Raw genomic sequence first — 17,055 nt, 5'->3', positions numbered from 1 at the left:
CCCCCCCCCCCTCTCTTTTTCTCACTCTTGTCCCCCCTCAGGTATTTGCTCTCATCTGTGACGTAGACAACCCTCAGGTGTTTACAGTTGAATTCATCAGAGGTCAGATCAGGAAGTACTCCTCCACAGAAAGGTACACAAACGTAACACATACACTTTTCTTTATGTACATAGTGACACTGCAGGTCCTGTGGGTTTGTTAGATGTATTTTTGACCTCATTTCCCTTTTTTTCTGTAGTATTTACCTTGTGTACATGATGAGTAATTTGCTTGTGCGCATGTATCTGTTGCGTGGCCTCAAATCTTTCCAGTTATTGTGCACACACCGTCAGTTTCTCAACACCACTGTAACGCGATGTAATGCATTTGACTAAATCTGTTTGCGTGTGTGTCTGTAGGGACTCCCTGTTAGCCAGCCTACTTGATGGAGTCCGTGCATCAGGCAACAGGGACGTGTGTGTCAAGATGGCCCCCACGCGGCGAGGGCAAAGGTGGGGCCTGCTGAGCATGCCCGTGGATGAGGAGGTGGAGAGTTTGCATCTCAAATTCCTGGCAGCACCTCCTAGTGAGTCAATGCCCTTTATCTTCATGCAGCTAAATTGATGTTCATGTTGGTTTAGATTTGATTTTAAATGGTTTTGACAATGGTATCCACTTAAGTCGTGGTTTTTGCTAGGGGTACTAGTTTCTCCGTTCTGTTAGATGGATTAACATTAAATGAAATAAACAATAAATGATGAATCCTCATGTCTGTAGTGATCCTTTAACTTTTCATCCAGTACCACAATTAGGTCAAAATATCAGTTTGTCTACTACTTCGGTTTATGACCAAATACTAATGGCATTCTCATCAGCCTCAGCTGTACTGTGTGTGTAGTGTTAAGTAGCAAACAACAGCATGCTAACACACTAAACAAAGATGTTAAACATAACGCCTGCCAAACATCAGCATATTAGCATGCTAATTGTGAGCATTCGCATCAAAGCACCTCTGTGCTTCTCCCCTCAGCTATTACTATTACTATTCAGATGTCACACAGCTAAGCTGATATTTTTTGGAAAATAAATACCCAGCGACCCCTGAAAAACCCAGAAGGTTGTTGAACAACACCACTGATCTCTGCATGTATTTCATCCAGATGGTCAGAAGAGTCAGAAGAGAATTCTGGGTATGCCTTCCATATGGCGATATGTTTTGTTATATGACCTTCTGTTTTTGTTTTGTTTTGTCAGATTGAATGCTTAGGTCTGTGACTGGAACAAAATGGGGTTATGCTGCCAAGTACAGCTGCAGACTCTTAGTCTTGTTAAACTTTTAGGTGATATATCTTTTGTTAAATTGTTCCGTGCCTCCTTCCTTTCCTCAGATGGAAACTTTGCAGATGCAGTGTTCAGATTCAATGCCAACATATCCTACAGTGGAGTGCTGCATGCAGTTACCCAAGATGTGAGTGTGTTCACCTCCTGTGTGATTTATGTCTGCCCATCTGCCCAGTCAGGATTCACACTAATTCCCCACCATCTTCATCTCTCTTGTTTCTCTCTCTGTTCTCTTCAGGGTCTTTTCTCTGAGAACAAAGAGAAGCTCATCAACAACGCCATCCTGGCTCTTTTATCTCAGGAGGCTGAGCTGCCGGCTCTTAACGCTGAGCTGGAGAGCCATTTCCAGGCCATCCGACGCCTGGTGGCCTCCAAGGCTGGCTTCCAGGCTTTCACCCAGCTCCCTAAGTAAGGATGCCGCAGATACTCTGCTTTACCTTCTTGCTTTATTTTTTCAAAGTCTACTTTTGTTGAGCTGCTGGTAACAGGCATGCTCTGTCATTCCAAGGTCTGGTCAAGGGTCTGGACTCACAGATGCAACGTAAATATGAATCCATACATCTCAGTCTGCCCTTTCTCTTTCTGTATTTCTTATCCATCTTGTTCTTTTCCAGAGTCCGTCTTAGCTGTCTGTTGGTCAGCCTTCTCTTCTTTTATCTTTGCTCTGCTTTCATCTCAGACCTTTTAGAGAGGCACTTCAGAGGGGAGGTTATGTCACTTCACTCTGTTCAGTCGAGCTGTCTGCCTCGATTTGTCTTGACCTCCCACTCTCCCCATCTCTCCCTCTTATTTCTGTTCCTCCATCTCTATCCCAGTATCTGCTTTGGTCCTTCTATCCTTTACATTCCCGTAAATCACATATATTCAAGAAACCTGTAATCCTTGTGGGTCACTGAGATGTATGAGAGGAACTGTATTTACTGTTTAGTCCTTGTTCCTGTGAAGCAAATGAGCCAGAATTGGTTTTCCTGAAAGATTCATTGCTGCAGTAGTTTGGTGTCTCCCACAGCCACAAGGCACGGATCCCTATAAATACATAAATGGCTTATTTTTGCTTTAAGGAAAACCTCTTTAATGATGCTATCCTTAGTAGTTCAATGAAAAGAAATGTGAGGGCTGATGAGGAAAAGAAAAAACAAGCCACTTCTTAAGCAATGAATTCTTTGTGTATCCAACCCCAGACCTCTTTAAATAATACAGTATTGGTATGATTTATATTCTGTCTATAATGTTCCTCACCTTTCTCAATTTATGGTCCATGTAGTAGTTTTAATAAATCTGTGAATGTATGTTTGTGTGTTCTAGGTTTAGGGAAAAGTTGGGAGTAAAGACGGTAAAAGCTTTAAAAAGGAACAACAATGGTGTGACACATGCTGCTATAGACATGCTCTGTGCCCTTATGTGTGTAAGTATTACCTCAATATCTAGACATCAATCTAAGTTATACAGGTGTAGAAATATAGATCCAATGATTGATATCTTTCTTGTTGTTTGGCTGAGAGCTTCTCTTTCATCTTTCCCTGCAGCCGATGCACGATGACTACGACCTGAGGCAGGAGCAGCTGAACAAGGCCTCTCTGCTGTCATCTAAGAAGTTCCTGGAAAACCTCCTTGAAAAATTCATCACTAACGTGGTACATTTTTCTTTTTATTGTCAGCGAGCTGGTTTCAGGGTAATTAGGAAACCTACATTTTTTTGAGTTTCCAAAGTCTTATTTCTCACTCTCATTTTTTTCCAGGACCATGGAACTGGAGCTTTGGTCATCAGCTCCTTACTGGACTTCTTAACATTTGCCCTCTGCGCGCCCTACAGTGAAACCACTGAGGGGCAGCAGTTTGACATGCTGCTTGAGATGGTTGCATCCAATGGACGCACCTTGTTCAAACTCTTCCAGGTAGCTGACTTCAATAAAACTACCTGCCCTAATTATGATAGTAATATCACTGATATAAATTCAGTACATGCTAGTTTACTGAAATGTGTTGTTCTTGTCTTAAGCATCCGTCTATGGCGATAGTGAAGGGAGCTGGGCTGGTGATGAAGGCCATTATTGAGGTAAGCCTTTCTGCGGGTGAGGTGCTCTACAGTGTGAATTTGGATTCTCTTTAGATTTCACGCTTCATGATGATAATTAACCTGCATTTCTTTCAGGAGGGAGACAAGGAAATAGCCACTAAGATGCAAGAGCTGGCCCTGAGTGAAGGGGCTCTTCCAAGGCATCTGCACACGTCTTTGTTCACCATCAGCAGTGATCAGAGGATGCTCACCAACAGGTCCAAGCTCAATAAATACACACTCAAGCTGTCGGTTCCAGCTGCTTGTTCACTAATACTCTTCCACTCATCCTGAGAAACACTCTTTGCACGTAGCAGTAGAAAAAGCTTGAGTTGTTACAGTAGATAAACAGGAAGGCATGTTTTCTGACCAATAACACAATGGCTCAGCTGCTTACAGAAGGTGTTTTTTTTTTTTTATCAGACAACTGAGTCGTCACCTGGTGGGACTTTGGACAGCTGAGAACCCTGTTGCCATGAACCTCCTGAAGAGGATACTGGTACGCCTCCAAACCAGCCCAGTTGACACTTTGAAACAAATATTTGATGCCTGTCCAATATTCATGCAGGAGCTATTAGAATAATGAATGTGATACAGGCAAAGTACTACAGGATGTAAGCCAATGCTTTTTTTGGCAGCTGAGATACCCTGTTTAAGTCCTTACCCATTTCACTTTGTGTTCCTCTCTTACTGTGCTTTTAGCCAACAGGCATGCTGGCTTACCTGGACAGCCCTGACCCAGTCCCAGAGAAAGATGTAGACAGAATGCATATCCGTGACAACTTGAAAATCGCCACGGTATCCAGACACACACATCTGTACACTTTTGCAGATAGACCAAAAAAGCCCAACGAGGAATTTGTAATATAACTGTTGCTTTACGTTTGTCTCCGACAGGACCAGCTAAACCGAAACAAAGTGCCTGAGTGGCAGCGGATAGCAGGCAAAGCGGCCAAAGAGGTGGAAAAGTTTGCCAAGGAGAAGGCTGATATAGTGCTGATGCACTGGAGAGATAAGATGGGCATAGCACAGAAGGAGGTGAGGATTCATTTTCCTTTTCAAAGGGACTAAATGCTGATTTACCTCAGACAGGCTTCTGCTGCTGCTGCTGCTGCTCTGGTGTCTCTTAACTGTTGTTGCTCCTCCTGCTGATGCTGAACAGTACTGCAGAGTCCAGAGACCAACTCAATAACGCACTTTTCAGCTGCTGCCGATATTTTTTGCATGGAAAGCGTTCCCAGCTCTGATGCTGCCTGACCTTGCGGAGCCAGTCAAGATACAATCACTTCAAAATTTCCCTTGCCTTGCATATTTACTGTTCAAAACTGCATGTGCAGCTTTTCACATACGGTATATTTAACAGACTTTTTCTATCGAGGTTTGAGAAAAATTCTCCATTAGAGGTGATTTCGTGAGTCTGTTGTTGTTGTGGTGAATGTGACCAAAGCGTTTTTTAAATTCAAAGGTCACCTCTTCACTTTTAAAGAATAACTCCTTTAGGGTGCAAATGTGAAGACATGTCAAAGTTGCACGTCAGAGATGTAAGGCAATTCAGACTGTGTGGGTTGTTTTTATAGAAAGCGTGTGGGCGGCTGGAGGTTGATGGTGTCAGCTAAACCACTTGATAAAACTTTGGGCTACTACTTCCTGGCTTTTCACCCAAATCACATCTACTTTCAAACAAAGCTGTAACTCAAATCCTTTTTTGTCCTGAATGTTAACGGGCTCCCTTTCCCTTTTCTACACTTCGATGTTGAATTTCTCAAAATGGCTGATCAACTGTGAATTTTGATTGGCTTGCTTCCACTGAATCACATCCATCATTGTATGTTTGCACCACATGCTCCCTGTTTATTTGGTGTTAGCAATTCATTAGATAGTCTTGGAAAAATATATGAATCTAGTGGATTGTCAGTTAATAAATCAGCAGGATTTAGTGATAGAGTTGTTTGTCAGACTCTTTGTATCGATAGTCTAGTAACCTGTGACCCTTTTTGTTGCGATTCATCTCTGTTTGATCCGAGGAACAATAATCTCTCTGTGTTGTCTCTGCCCTACCCTCCCCTTGTCTTGTGTGGTTTCTCTGCTGTCAAACAATGCAGCAGGACAGAAATAACCTGGTAAGTAGGACTGACCAATGGGATCCATGCTGTTTTCTTTCCATATTCTTTCTCTTGACCAAACCTTTTTTCCATCTTCATGTGGCATATTGAGTGTGTTTTTTTTTTTAATTCAGCCCGGCGATGACCTGCTATCATCTGCAAAGAATTTCCATGTGTGTCTTCAAATAGATGCAAGAAAAAAAAAAACAAGTCACTGTATTTCACAAAAGATGATGAAAGCATAGATTTGAACATGTCTCTTCATGTCCTGCTGTCAGTGGAGGACATGTTAAGTGCCTGCTGTGTTGTGTATCAATAAGTAATGACCACATTTAGTTTGAGACATGAGTTTAATTACCATAAACAGTAGGGCCATTGCCAACCAGCCTGTACTGGCGTCTACAGCAGTATTTTACATTGCTCACACCATTTTTGATGATGCAGGAAATTTGTTGTATTGCTTTATGCCACCAAAGGGGAAAAAAATGTTTAACCTGAAAGTAATAAGTCATAGGCAAATTACAGTTGTAGCGCATAATTAGCAACATGGTCTTTGCAGCAAAAGGCAACAGATTTATGGGAATTAAGGGCCTAAATTTGAAAAGCAGAAAAGCCATTTTAAATGCGCACTCGGCAAAGACCCGTCTCGCCCAGGAAGAATTACAGAACGCACCCAATTTTGGGATCCCATCTTGGTTTTTGTGTTTCATTAACTTATGTTCTATGTTGGTGTGATGTTTTTAAAGGTTTTTTTTTTTTTTTTTGTCTCATTGTTCTAATATCTGACTTTGTCCATTCTCAAAAATGTTTTTTGTTAAGTTTTCTTCACACTGGTGCTATTTATTTCTGGTGTTCTTGTCTGTGTAAGATGTCGCTCATGTTGTCGCCATTTTAACTCATCAACTCTCTCTATGCAATAAGCTGAAAAAGGACAAGTATTGAACAATGGCAAACTGACATGGATCCTTAAAGTTGTGTGTCTTTTGTTTGTTTTCAGAACCCAAACCAAAAGCCTGTCATCCTAAGGAAAAGAAGGCAGAGAATAAAGATTGAATCCAACTGGGAGCTTTTCTACTACAGGTATGTTATTACCATGAGCCTGATTTTATTAGATTGTTTATTTTATTAGTTACTTTCCTAACTTGCTTTTTCTGTCTTCTCAAGATTCCAGCTGGACCACGCACGGTCCAACCTCATCTGGAACCTGAAGACAAGGGAGGAGCTGCGGGACGCTCTGGAGGGGGAGATGCGCGCCTTCAGCGTAGACCGCGAGCTCGGCAACGCCACCGTCATTTCCTGGAACCACCAGGAGTTTGAGGTTTGTGCTCGGCTGGAGCATGTTACACTCACTGATGTTTATATGTCATCAGCTCCCATTATGTGTGATACACTGCAGTGTTATGCTGGACAAGTGTATGATGTTACTTGATGATTTTCATGAAGAGATACAGGATTATTTCTAAAACTAAGACACATAGAGAGAAAAACATGTAAGCATATGTTGTTATTTGCAGGTGAAATATGAGTGCCTTTCAGATGAGATAAAGATCGGAGATTATTATCTGCGTCTGCTACTCGAGGAGGATGAAAATGAAGAATCCAGTGCCATCAAGAGATCGTAAGACAACAAAAACATAAAAACCAAACCAGCTGCACTGATATTATCATTATGATCTGAATCCAAACAGAGGATTTAAGTTATTTCTCCCTCTCTTTGCTCTTAGATATGAGTTTTTCAACGAGCTCTACCATCGCTTTCTGCTTACACCCAAAGTTACAATGAAGTGCCTGTGCCTGCAGGCGCTCGCTATAGTCTATGGCAAGTGCTACGAGGAGATTGGTCCCTTCACAGATACAAAATACATTGTGGGCATGCTGGACCGAGTGAGTACAGGCAAACTGTGGCTGCTAGTGTTTACATAGTTACAGCAAGGGTACTGTTTTAATGTTTTGTAATTAATCCTGAAATCAAAAATACGCTTCTGTGGTCACAGTGTACAGACAAACTGGAAAGAGACAGACTCATCCTCTTCCTCAACAAACTCATTCTCAACAAGGTGAACTAATAAAAGCTGCGGTGCCTTTTGGAATTATATGTTCATTTAACCCACATCTTTCTTTGTCTTGAGTAATAATTCATTTTTTTTGTTCTGCAGAAAAATGTAAAGGAGGTGATGGACTCAAATGGAGTGCGAATCTTGGTGGACCTACTGACCTTGGCCCATCTGCACACTAGCAGAGCTACTGTGCCCCTACAGGTGAAAACATGGCTGCTGTAGTTTCTGAATTATATTATATGAAAAGGATGGCTCCATTGATTTGATCAATCATGTACTGTATAACACACGTTGTAATTCTCAGTGAGCCATAGATGAGATTTAATTCAACATTGACCCAAAGATGAGAATCTTTTAATTCATCTTGTCTGGAGTGTCAAACAGAGGTCCTCTTCATTTCCACAGAGCAATGTGCTGGAGGCAGCACCAGACATGAAGAGGGAGAGCGAGAAAGAGTGGTACTTTGGGAACGCAGACAAGGAAAGAAGAGGACCTTTCAGTTTTGAGGAGGTATGTGATCATCTCAAAAGTCCCGCACTAGGGAAACTGAAACGAAGCTCTGCTAACAACAGCTGAACAAAATGTAATAAAACAGAAATAAAAATCCCTCTAACATAATATATTTATGATAGATATAACAACATCTTTCTTGTACTCAAGTCGATATTATATCTGAATAATGGAGTACAAATGGCCAGTTAATGTAATATGATGTTATCTCGAGGAGACATCATGAGTATTGTAGTATTATTTGTTTCATTTTTTTGGCTTTTGCAATTTATTTTTTGGTGTGTGTGTGTGTGTGTGTGTGTGTGTGTGTGTGTGGTGTGTGTGTGTGTGTGTGTGTGTGTGTGTGTGTGTGGTTTTTTTTTTTTTTCATATTGCTTTTTAGTTTCTTTTGCAGGAACTACTTCCGCTTATCTTTGTGTTTTGTTTTTACTTTGACTCGTCCAGATGCAAGAGTTTTGGAACACAGGCGTCCTGACAGCAAAGACACGCTGCTGGGCTCAGGGGATGGACGGTTGGCGCCCCCTGCAGGCCATACCCCAGCTGAAATGGTGCCTCCTGGCTACAGGACAGGCAGTGATGAACGAGTCCGACCTGGCTACACTAATCCTTAACATGCTCATCACCATGTGCTCCTACTACCCCAGCAGGTGGGGACCAAACAAAATGTCTTGTATATTAACGTTCTTGCAAGTTTTGTTAAGAGCAATGAATTATTAGACTATAACTACAACATACCTGTTTATTTACTTTTTATTCAGGGACCAAGATAATGCCATTATCCGTCCTTTGCCTAAAATCAAGAGGATGATCAGTGACAATGCTTGTCTCCCACACATTGTCCAGGTGATTGCACAATTTGAATCTGATATTTATGTCCTTAAAATTGTCACATCTACTTGTATCGCTGTAAATCAAACAACATCTTGATGGTATTCGTCTTCCATTGTTTTTCTTTGTCCTCTCCAGCTGCTGTTGACTTTTGATCCCATCCTGGTGGAAAAGGTTGCCAATGTTATGTACCTGGTGATGCAAGACAACCCCAATCTGCAGCGCCTATATTTAACTGGGGTGTTCTTCTTCATCATGATGTACACAGGCTCCAACGTGCTTCCTGTAGCAAGGTGTGAAGACACACCACAAACAACTAACACTTAAACATTTTGTACCAACATCCTAACATACAAGAATTATTCCCAGGCCAACAGTAAAGAAGGATAATTATTGCAATATCTTTTAAGTGGGATGAATCCAAGATGACTGACAGATACCAATAAACAAACAGCACATATATCTTTGCATTATACAATAATTATTATTTCATTGACATTACAGTTCAAAATTCAAAATATTCTGTTTCTTTATAAGGAAGAAATTGTTATGCAACGACACTGTTTTCTTCTTTTAGAAAAACACTGCATGTGTTTGTGCGCATACATGAGTGTGCGTGCATGTGCGAGTGTGTTTGTGCTGTTGATAATAACCACTGAGATGTTCTTGTGGTTTTAGGTTCCTGAAGTACACTCACTTGAAGCAAGCCTTCAAATCAGAGGAGGTAAAGTTGGTTTATTTGAGACGGAGATTGTCACAGTACAAGTTGAAATAGATAGTATCTTATGAATCCCTGACATTTGCCTGTTTTGCTCTCTGCAGTCTAAGGGTCAGGACATAGTGCAGCGAAGTGTTCTCGGGCCGGTGCTGCCTGAAGCAATGGTGTGTTATCTGGAGAACTACGAGGCCGAGCGATTCTCTGAGATATTCCTCGGAGAATTTGACACACCTGAGGCCATTTGGAGCAGCGAGATGAGGTAGACTTCAGTCTCTATTAGTCTACTCTCAAAGGCAATGTTGGGATATTTAGAAATGCAGCAATGAAAGCGATCGTCCGGTTTATAGGAGTTTTAAAAGTTTCTGCTTGAACTCTGATTCAGGCGCATGATGATTGAGAAGATAGCAGCCCATGTAGCTGACTTCAGTCCCAGGCTGCAGAGTAACACACGGGCCCTCTACCAGTACTGCCCCATCCCCGTGATCAGCTTCCCTCAGCTGGACAATGAGCTCTTCTGCAACATCTACTACCTCAGACATCTGTGTGACACCATCCGCTTCCCAAACTGGCCTATTCGAGATGCTGTATGTGTCTTTGTTTTCTTTATCTATCCAAGCTTGTAGTGCCGTATCAATGTCCTGCTTGTATTTTTAAGAAAGAGTTGTTTTGACATTGTCATCCACCACCATTATCCCCACAGGTGAAGCTGCTAAAAGACACTCTTGAAGCCTGGAAGAGGGAAGTAGAGAAGAAGCCTCCCTCCATGTCTGTAGATGATGCCTACGAAGTCCTCAACCTCCCCAAAGGACAAGGGTCGTGAGTGGAATTTGTTTTGTTAATACTTCGCCTAAATTCTCAATTATCTTTTTTGTGTCTTTGTTTTTTGACTAGTAATGGACATCAAAGTATATTTTCAAACAGAATTTAGATCTTTTACACATAAAATAGATCTACTGTAACTAAATGTGTTTGAGTTGCTATCTTGTGTTTGGCATTTTTCTCTTCAGACACGAGGAGAGTAAAATCAGGAAAGCTTACTTCAGACTGGCACAGAAGTACCATCCTGACAAGAACCCAGAGGGCAGGGTGTGTACCACAGTCATTACTGATATAATATGTACTGTATGTAAGGGCTTAGAATAAAAGCGTCATATGTGTTTTCAACCTGTTGTTTCTCAGGATATGTTTGAGAAAGTGAACAAAGCCTATGAGTTCCTCTGCACAAAGTCTGCCCGCATCCTGGATGGCCCTGACCCAGAAAACATCATCCTCATCCTCAAAGCTCAGAGCATCCTGTTCAACCGACACAAACAAGGTAATCAGATAAATTTCATTGCTGTTTCTGTTCTTTCTACCTTTTCATCTGGAGAGAAACATTTTATGGATTATTGTGATAATCAAGTGAATATGAGTGCGTTGCTTGTCTGAGATTTTTTTAATTGATGCTGCAAGTCCACTGACCGCTTCTTTGTCTATAAACAGAACTGGAACCCTACAAATACGCTGGTTACCCCATGCTCATCAAAACAATCACAATGGAGACGGAGGACGAGCAGCTCTTCTCTAAGACCTCCCCTCTCCTCCCGGCTGCTGCTGAACTGGCCTTCCACACAGTCAACTGCTCTGCGCTTAACGCAGAGGAGCTGCGCCGCGAGAACGGCATCGAGGTATGTAAACCTGTATCAACAAATCCTGAGATACCAACCAGTCAAAATGAATCATTATAGCTTCCTGTATACGTATACGTGGACCAGTGTGCTGTGTTTCGTGGGAAACGGTGACTGAATAAATGATAAATTGTTGCCTGTTTTTAATCAGATGTTGTTGGAGGCTCTTTCTCGGTGTGTTGCTGTATTAACTGCATCCAGCAAGCCTGATGACATGGCCGTGCAGGTAAGATGATCACCTGCAGACACCGCTCTCCACAGATGAGTGTCGTACTTGCTTGTTATGATTTCTCTAACACGTTTCCATCATTTGAATTTTGCCACAGGTGTGCGGGCACATCTGTAGGTGCTACAGTGTAGCAGCCCAATTTGAGGAATGCAGGGAAAAAATGATTGAACTCCCCAATATCATCAGGGACATTTGTCACATCCTGTACTATGGAAAGGTGAGGATGTCGCGTCTGTGTTCACTTTATTCTTCACAGTGTTTTTTTAGTAGCAAAGCAAGAGTTTTAAGGGGAATGAGCACAAATGTAGAATTCAGTTGTGAAATTAATCAATCCTCAATTCAATGCAATTTCTTAATTATGTCATATTCTCTGTGTAATATTTTTCAACATGTCATTGTCAGATTAATTGTGATATCCAGTTTAACAGGTTTTTACCACAAGACCTCTCTCTCTCTCCTACAGCTTCCATTTTAAGAAAATACATTTAAAAGATTTTAATTTCCATTTATGATGTTAAATCAGACATTTTGCCATGTAGCATTCTAGCATTTCAGAGGCAATTGGTAATGATCTTGCTAGTTTATGGTGATGTGTCATCATGTGGAAATGATTTAGTAAATCCTGCTACAAGTAGAACTTCAGTGTTGGCTTTCTCCTTGTTCTGCAACCAGTTACAAGTTACAGAGGTTATCTTTTCAGCATTGATTCATGTTCTCTCCTGTCGCTTTTTCTCAGGGTCTCCCAAAGACTGCAGCCTTGGCTGTACAGTGCATCAGCTCCTTCGCAGTGGATTTCTTCCTACAGACCCATCTCTACCACGCTGGTGTGCTCTGGCACCTGCTGGTCCACCTCTTCAACTACGACTACACTCTGGAGGAGAGCGGCGTGCAGGCGAGCCAGGACACAAATCAGCAGGAGGTCGCGAACAGCCTGGCCAAGCTCAGCCTGGTAGCTCTCAGCCGTCTCGGAGGCTACACCCAAATACCACACACCCCAGAGGGTAACAATCCGGTTTCAGAGACCAACGGCATCGAGGGCACGCCTCCCGAGAACCCCACCATCCGCAAGAGCTTAGCCGCCATGTTGACGCCATACATCTCAAGGAAGCTGGGAACAGGATCTCCTGCTGAGGTCAGTTGAACAGGTGGAAAGGAATGTCACAACACATTTACTTACATTGGCACAACAGAATGAGTCCTGCATCCCTTGTTTTGCATTTAGGTCTTGAAGCTGCTGAATAGTAACTCGGAGAACCCGTACCTGATCTGGAACAACGGAACACGAGCCGAGCTGCTGGAGTTCCTGGAGGGTCAACAGGAGGGAAACATCAGGAGGGTAAGAAAGACTCATCAACTTAATTTAATTAATTTTCAAACATTTACAAGTGGCACAATGAGCTTCAATTTAGATATTGAATAAATATATAAAGAAAAAGGGAAAGGGAATGAAATCATGCATCTTCTCTTTGGTTTCTTCACAGGGAGAAAATGATAAAAGCTTCGGTGCAGAGTTTGTGTTCAGTGACCACAGCAAAGAGCTGATAGTCGGGGAGATCTTTGTGCGGGTCTACAATGAGCAGCCATCTTTTCCACTTGAGGTGAGTAGAAGAACAACATACTATTACAACCACATTCAATCTGCTTCTTTATTTTTTGCCCTTTCTCAGTGTCCTCTGTTCACCAGGGACTTTTCGGGGAATAAAGCAAGGAACAAAAGCATAAAGCAGATCATGACCAATAGTGTGAAACTACATTCTTAAACAGGCTTATTTATCTCTAATGGGTTTATTTTCATCACAAATATATAATCTATATTACATATAAATAGTATGTAATGTTATAATGTTGTGTTTTACCTTCTCTATTTTCAGTATCCCAAAGCATTTGCAGCCAGTCTGCTGGACTATGTCGGATCCCAGGCCCAGTACCTCCACACTCTCCTGGCCATGAGTCAGAGTAACAAGGTCGAGTCCCAGCAGCACGCTGAGAGGCTCCGCTTTGCTGAGATGGCTTTAGAGGCTCTTCGCAATGTCATCAAGAACAACCCCGGTGAGATAGCACACTTCCTCTGGTTCTGCTTCATCTGAAGAACACAACCTGTTGTGTGTTTCTTTTCTAAACACTCATCTCTGTATAATTACAGGTTCAGAGTCAGAGTGCATCGGCCATTTCAAGCTGCTCTTCTCTTTGTTGCGGGTTCATGGAGCTGGCAGAGTGCAGCAGCTGGTTTTGGAGGTAAAGATAAAATGTTCTGTCATTATTATATTATAAATATCTTTGATCGCGGAAGTCCCTACATTTTAATCAAATTGTTTTCTTGTGCAGGTTGTGAATACAGTGACATCTAACCAGGAATGTGTGAGCAACATTGCTGAGTCTCTGGTGTTGTCCAACCTTCTGTTGCTGCTGCACTCGCTCCCCTCCAGTAAGAAGATACTCCAACACATAAAACAACTCACTGCACTTATGATTTGTGTTATTCTAGTGTTGTGTCTTTGGACTAAAACACTTCTTTGCATCTTTTAGGCAGACAAATGGTGCTGGAGACCCTGTATGCACTGACTTCGAACACGAAGATCATCAAAGAGGCTATGGCCAAAGGTTGGTGTAATTCTGCATTTTGTTCTGTAGCGTGCTCCATATTTATGTGAATCTTCCTCTTGAATGCCCCGATGTTCATGTTAATCTGTCTGACCCCCCAGGTGCCCTGATATACTTGCTGGACCTCTTCTGTAACTGCACACACCCCCAGGTTCGCACACAGACCGCAGAGCTCTTCTCCAAAATGACCTCAGACAAGCTGGTTGGACCAAAGGTCAGTCTGAAAGGCATCATCAATGTCACGCATCATCATGCGTTGATGTAAACCCTTACTCACTTAAAACATTTTCATCATTCATGCTCCGTCAGGTGCGACTGACTCTGATGCGTTTCCTTCCCGGTGTGTTCATGGACGCCATGCGAGACAACGCTGAGGCAGCAGTGCACATATTTGAGGGAACGCATGAAAACCCTGAACTCATCTGGAACGACAGCTCGAGGGAGAAAGTGTCCACCACTGTCCGGGAGATGATGCTTGAGTATGACATCATTTAATGACATGTTTTTCCGGTAGCTAGTTGAGTGGGTGTGAAACAGTGAAGAGTTCCAGCTGTCTAATTTGATACCCAATGTCATGTTCTTCTATTATTTTAAATCTTTTCCAGGCACTTTAAACAGCAGAAGGATAATCCTGATGTGAACTGGAAAGTAAGTGCAATAATGCATTGTTGCAGCAAAACAGTCATTTGTTGTGTATGTTTTCACAATAAATTCTTGGTCTGTGTGCTCAGCTGCCAGAGGACTTCACCGTGGCGTATGGAGCAGGACAGGGTGAGCTCGAAGTTGGTGGAGTTTTCCTGCGTATCTTCATTGCCCAGCCGGGCTGGGTGCTACGCAAGCCTCGCGAGTTCCTGGTTTCCCTCCTGGAGACTCTGACTGAGCTGCTGGAGAAGAACAACCCCAACGTGAGCTGCTTTACTGAGGACCAAATACAAAATACTTAATTTACTGTTTTCTCACACTTCGCACTGACACCTCTGGTCTCCTGCAGGGTGAGGCCCTGGAGACAGTTACCACGGCAGCAGTGTGTCTTTTCAGCACACAGAGCCAGCTGGCTGACCAGGTTCCTCCTCTGGGTCACCTGCCTCGCATCCTGGCAGCACTCAACCACAAGAACAACGCCGTACCCAAGAGCTCCATCCGCCTCATCCACGTGCTGTCAGACAATGAGGTGAGGAGTCAAAGAGACAGATGAAGCTTTACTTTATCCCGTGTTTTCCGGCCGATTCCTTAGAAACTTTCTCAGTTTCCTAGAAATAGGTTCTAGGAAACTGCAGTGGATATTGACATTTGTTAATATACTTTTCACTCACCTACTAAATAATTTTATAGTTTTTTCTTGAAAAGTCATATATAACAAATTGCAGAGGCCTTTTTTTTTATATTCTTGTAATTTATAGCTACACACCAGCCCATATTAGAGTGTTAGAGATAGCGAATAACTTATATACAGAAAGATCTTTGTACAATAGCATTTCTTAGCCCTAGGGTAACTTCAGCACCAAGCAACAAACATTATTTAATCTTGTTTTATGTATTTATCAGAGATTTACACTTGAAAATCAAAGCCCAGTTTTCATTTTAAGAACATACACAGCTCTGCTTGGTTTAACTATGAATTTCTTACTGCTCCTTGCAACATGATACATTAACTGAAGCTGTCTTGTTGTTTGTAGCTGTGTGTGCGCTCCATGGCTTCTCTGGAGACTATCGGACCCTTGATGACTGGGATGAAAATGCGGGCAGACATGGCTGGATTGGCTTGTGAGGCTCTCAACCGCATGTTCCAGAAGGAGCAGACAGATCTGGTAGCCCAGGTAAAATGTCACCATTATTATTTTTATTCTTATTATTATTTATTTTCCTGCACCATGTTTGATGTCCTTGTAGCCTAACTAATACTGCCTGTTGTTAACTAACTGGACAGGCTCTAAGAGTGGAGCTGGTTCCATACCTTCTGAAGTTACTGGAAGGAATTGGCCTGGAGACATTAGACAACCCTTCAGCTACCAAGGCCCAGATAGTAAAGGCTCTCAAGTCCATGACTCGCAGTCTGCAGTACGGTGAACAGGTATAATAGGATTATCAATCGAAACCGTTGAATGATAAGTAGTGCTGTTTATTTCGCTCCATTGTGTTGATTATTTATCTCATTTGAAATTCTGTGCCAACCACTACTTTACAGGTGAATGAAATTCTTGCAAGGTCCTCGGTGTGGAGCGCCTTCAAAGACCAGAAACATGATCTTTTCATCTCAGAGTCTCAGACCGCAGGCTACCTGACAGGTAAAGTGTTTATAGGAATCTAACCTGCTATCAAACACTTCTGACAGTTTCTTATCAAGCAAAGCCTTTGAAATATTTTCAGAGTGCTTACAAGGTAAGTCTTAATTGTCTCTCTCCGAGCTGTTGTTGAATCTTAATGCTTTGCTTTATCCTTAAAAACACCTTGTGGCTGACTCCTCACTTGTGCTTAAACCCAGCGACCCTTTCTCTCTCCACGTCCTATAACTTCCTGGCTCTGCCCTTCCCTTCCTCGTTGTCCTTCATATTTCCTCCTCAGGGGTTTCCACTCCTTCTCTCCTGGCTGCCAGCAGCCCACTGCGAGGTGGGCTCTAGACTCCTGAGCTGGGCCCTCACAGCCCTCCTCTCTTTTGCTCTGATGCAGGTAGACTTTGACCTCACTCCTAACGCCTTTCCTTACCTCTTTACCACCATCTGTGGCCCACACTTAACTTTCCCTTCCCACCTCTCCATCTTTGCAGTGCTGAAAACATTCTCATTCCATCTTCATCCACTAACTCTTTATCATGCTCCAGTTTCAGGAATGAACAAGAATGCCATTGAAAGTTTAAAATTAAAACTTGGAGGACAGAAATGTGTGACTTTCACACATGAATGTGATTACTGTCCCATGTGATTTTTGAGAAAGGCCAATGAACTTCCAGTCTGCTGTGGGCAAGAAAA

General features: G+C 42.4%; 1 protein-coding gene across 5 annotated transcripts in view; it reads left to right on the top strand.

Moving 5' to 3' along the window:
* Positions 1 to 17,055, top strand: part of dnajc13 (dnaJ homolog subfamily C member 13) — a 31,238-nt gene that overhangs the window by 11,597 nt on the left and 2,586 nt on the right. Inside the window, exons 9-57 of one of the 5 annotated variants that reach the window (XM_087170675.1) lie at positions 42 to 133; positions 400 to 566; positions 1,369 to 1,448; positions 1,560 to 1,729; positions 1,830 to 1,862; positions 2,627 to 2,726; positions 2,848 to 2,955; positions 3,061 to 3,216; positions 3,321 to 3,377; positions 3,474 to 3,595; positions 3,801 to 3,876; positions 4,080 to 4,175; positions 4,275 to 4,415; positions 5,480 to 5,497; positions 6,477 to 6,559; positions 6,644 to 6,797; positions 6,994 to 7,097; positions 7,204 to 7,363; positions 7,474 to 7,536; positions 7,636 to 7,737; positions 7,942 to 8,046; positions 8,491 to 8,693; positions 8,805 to 8,889; positions 9,013 to 9,167; positions 9,553 to 9,598; positions 9,697 to 9,851; positions 9,975 to 10,176; positions 10,293 to 10,408; positions 10,600 to 10,678; positions 10,772 to 10,907; positions 11,075 to 11,259; positions 11,411 to 11,485; positions 11,586 to 11,705; positions 12,225 to 12,620; positions 12,711 to 12,824; positions 12,970 to 13,086; positions 13,360 to 13,537; positions 13,632 to 13,723; positions 13,814 to 13,913; positions 14,015 to 14,089; positions 14,191 to 14,303; positions 14,399 to 14,568; positions 14,695 to 14,737; positions 14,821 to 14,994; positions 15,081 to 15,260; positions 15,766 to 15,906; positions 16,017 to 16,160; positions 16,275 to 16,374; positions 16,652 to 16,756. In XM_087170675.1, the coding sequence (XP_087026801.1) occupies positions 42 to 133; positions 400 to 566; positions 1,369 to 1,448; positions 1,560 to 1,729; positions 1,830 to 1,862; positions 2,627 to 2,726; positions 2,848 to 2,955; positions 3,061 to 3,216; positions 3,321 to 3,377; positions 3,474 to 3,595; positions 3,801 to 3,876; positions 4,080 to 4,175; positions 4,275 to 4,415; positions 5,480 to 5,497; positions 6,477 to 6,559; positions 6,644 to 6,797; positions 6,994 to 7,097; positions 7,204 to 7,363; positions 7,474 to 7,536; positions 7,636 to 7,737; positions 7,942 to 8,046; positions 8,491 to 8,693; positions 8,805 to 8,889; positions 9,013 to 9,167; positions 9,553 to 9,598; positions 9,697 to 9,851; positions 9,975 to 10,176; positions 10,293 to 10,408; positions 10,600 to 10,678; positions 10,772 to 10,907; positions 11,075 to 11,259; positions 11,411 to 11,485; positions 11,586 to 11,705; positions 12,225 to 12,620; positions 12,711 to 12,824; positions 12,970 to 13,086; positions 13,360 to 13,537; positions 13,632 to 13,723; positions 13,814 to 13,913; positions 14,015 to 14,089; positions 14,191 to 14,303; positions 14,399 to 14,568; positions 14,695 to 14,737; positions 14,821 to 14,994; positions 15,081 to 15,260; positions 15,766 to 15,906; positions 16,017 to 16,160; positions 16,275 to 16,374; positions 16,652 to 16,707 (5,937 nt within the window). In that variant the 3' untranslated portion in view covers positions 16,708 to 16,756. The remainder of the gene's footprint in view (positions 1 to 41; positions 134 to 399; positions 567 to 1,368; positions 1,449 to 1,559; positions 1,730 to 1,829; positions 1,863 to 2,626; positions 2,727 to 2,847; positions 2,956 to 3,060; positions 3,217 to 3,320; positions 3,378 to 3,473; positions 3,596 to 3,800; positions 3,877 to 4,079; positions 4,176 to 4,274; positions 4,416 to 5,479; positions 5,498 to 6,476; positions 6,560 to 6,643; positions 6,798 to 6,993; positions 7,098 to 7,203; positions 7,364 to 7,473; positions 7,537 to 7,635; positions 7,738 to 7,941; positions 8,047 to 8,490; positions 8,694 to 8,804; positions 8,890 to 9,012; positions 9,168 to 9,552; positions 9,599 to 9,696; positions 9,852 to 9,974; positions 10,177 to 10,292; positions 10,409 to 10,599; positions 10,679 to 10,771; positions 10,908 to 11,074; positions 11,260 to 11,410; positions 11,486 to 11,585; positions 11,706 to 12,224; positions 12,621 to 12,710; positions 12,825 to 12,969; positions 13,087 to 13,359; positions 13,538 to 13,631; positions 13,724 to 13,813; positions 13,914 to 14,014; positions 14,090 to 14,190; positions 14,304 to 14,398; positions 14,569 to 14,694; positions 14,738 to 14,820; positions 14,995 to 15,080; positions 15,261 to 15,765; positions 15,907 to 16,016; positions 16,161 to 16,274; positions 16,375 to 16,651; positions 16,757 to 17,055) is intronic. The other 4 variants (XM_023395090.2, XM_087170676.1, XM_087170674.1 and 1 more) reach the window with 4 other exon arrangements.

The sequence above is a fragment of the Seriola lalandi genome, unplaced genomic scaffold (assembly GCF_002814215.2).
Source record: "Seriola lalandi dorsalis isolate HSWRI2012SDOR001 ecotype SW California unplaced genomic scaffold, Sedor1 jcf7180002054956, whole genome shotgun sequence".
Taxonomy (NCBI): Eukaryota; Metazoa; Chordata; class Actinopteri; order Carangiformes; family Carangidae; genus Seriola; species Seriola lalandi.
Note: the sequence above shows the minus strand (reverse complement) of the source record. Positions and strands in the feature narration are given on the sequence as shown.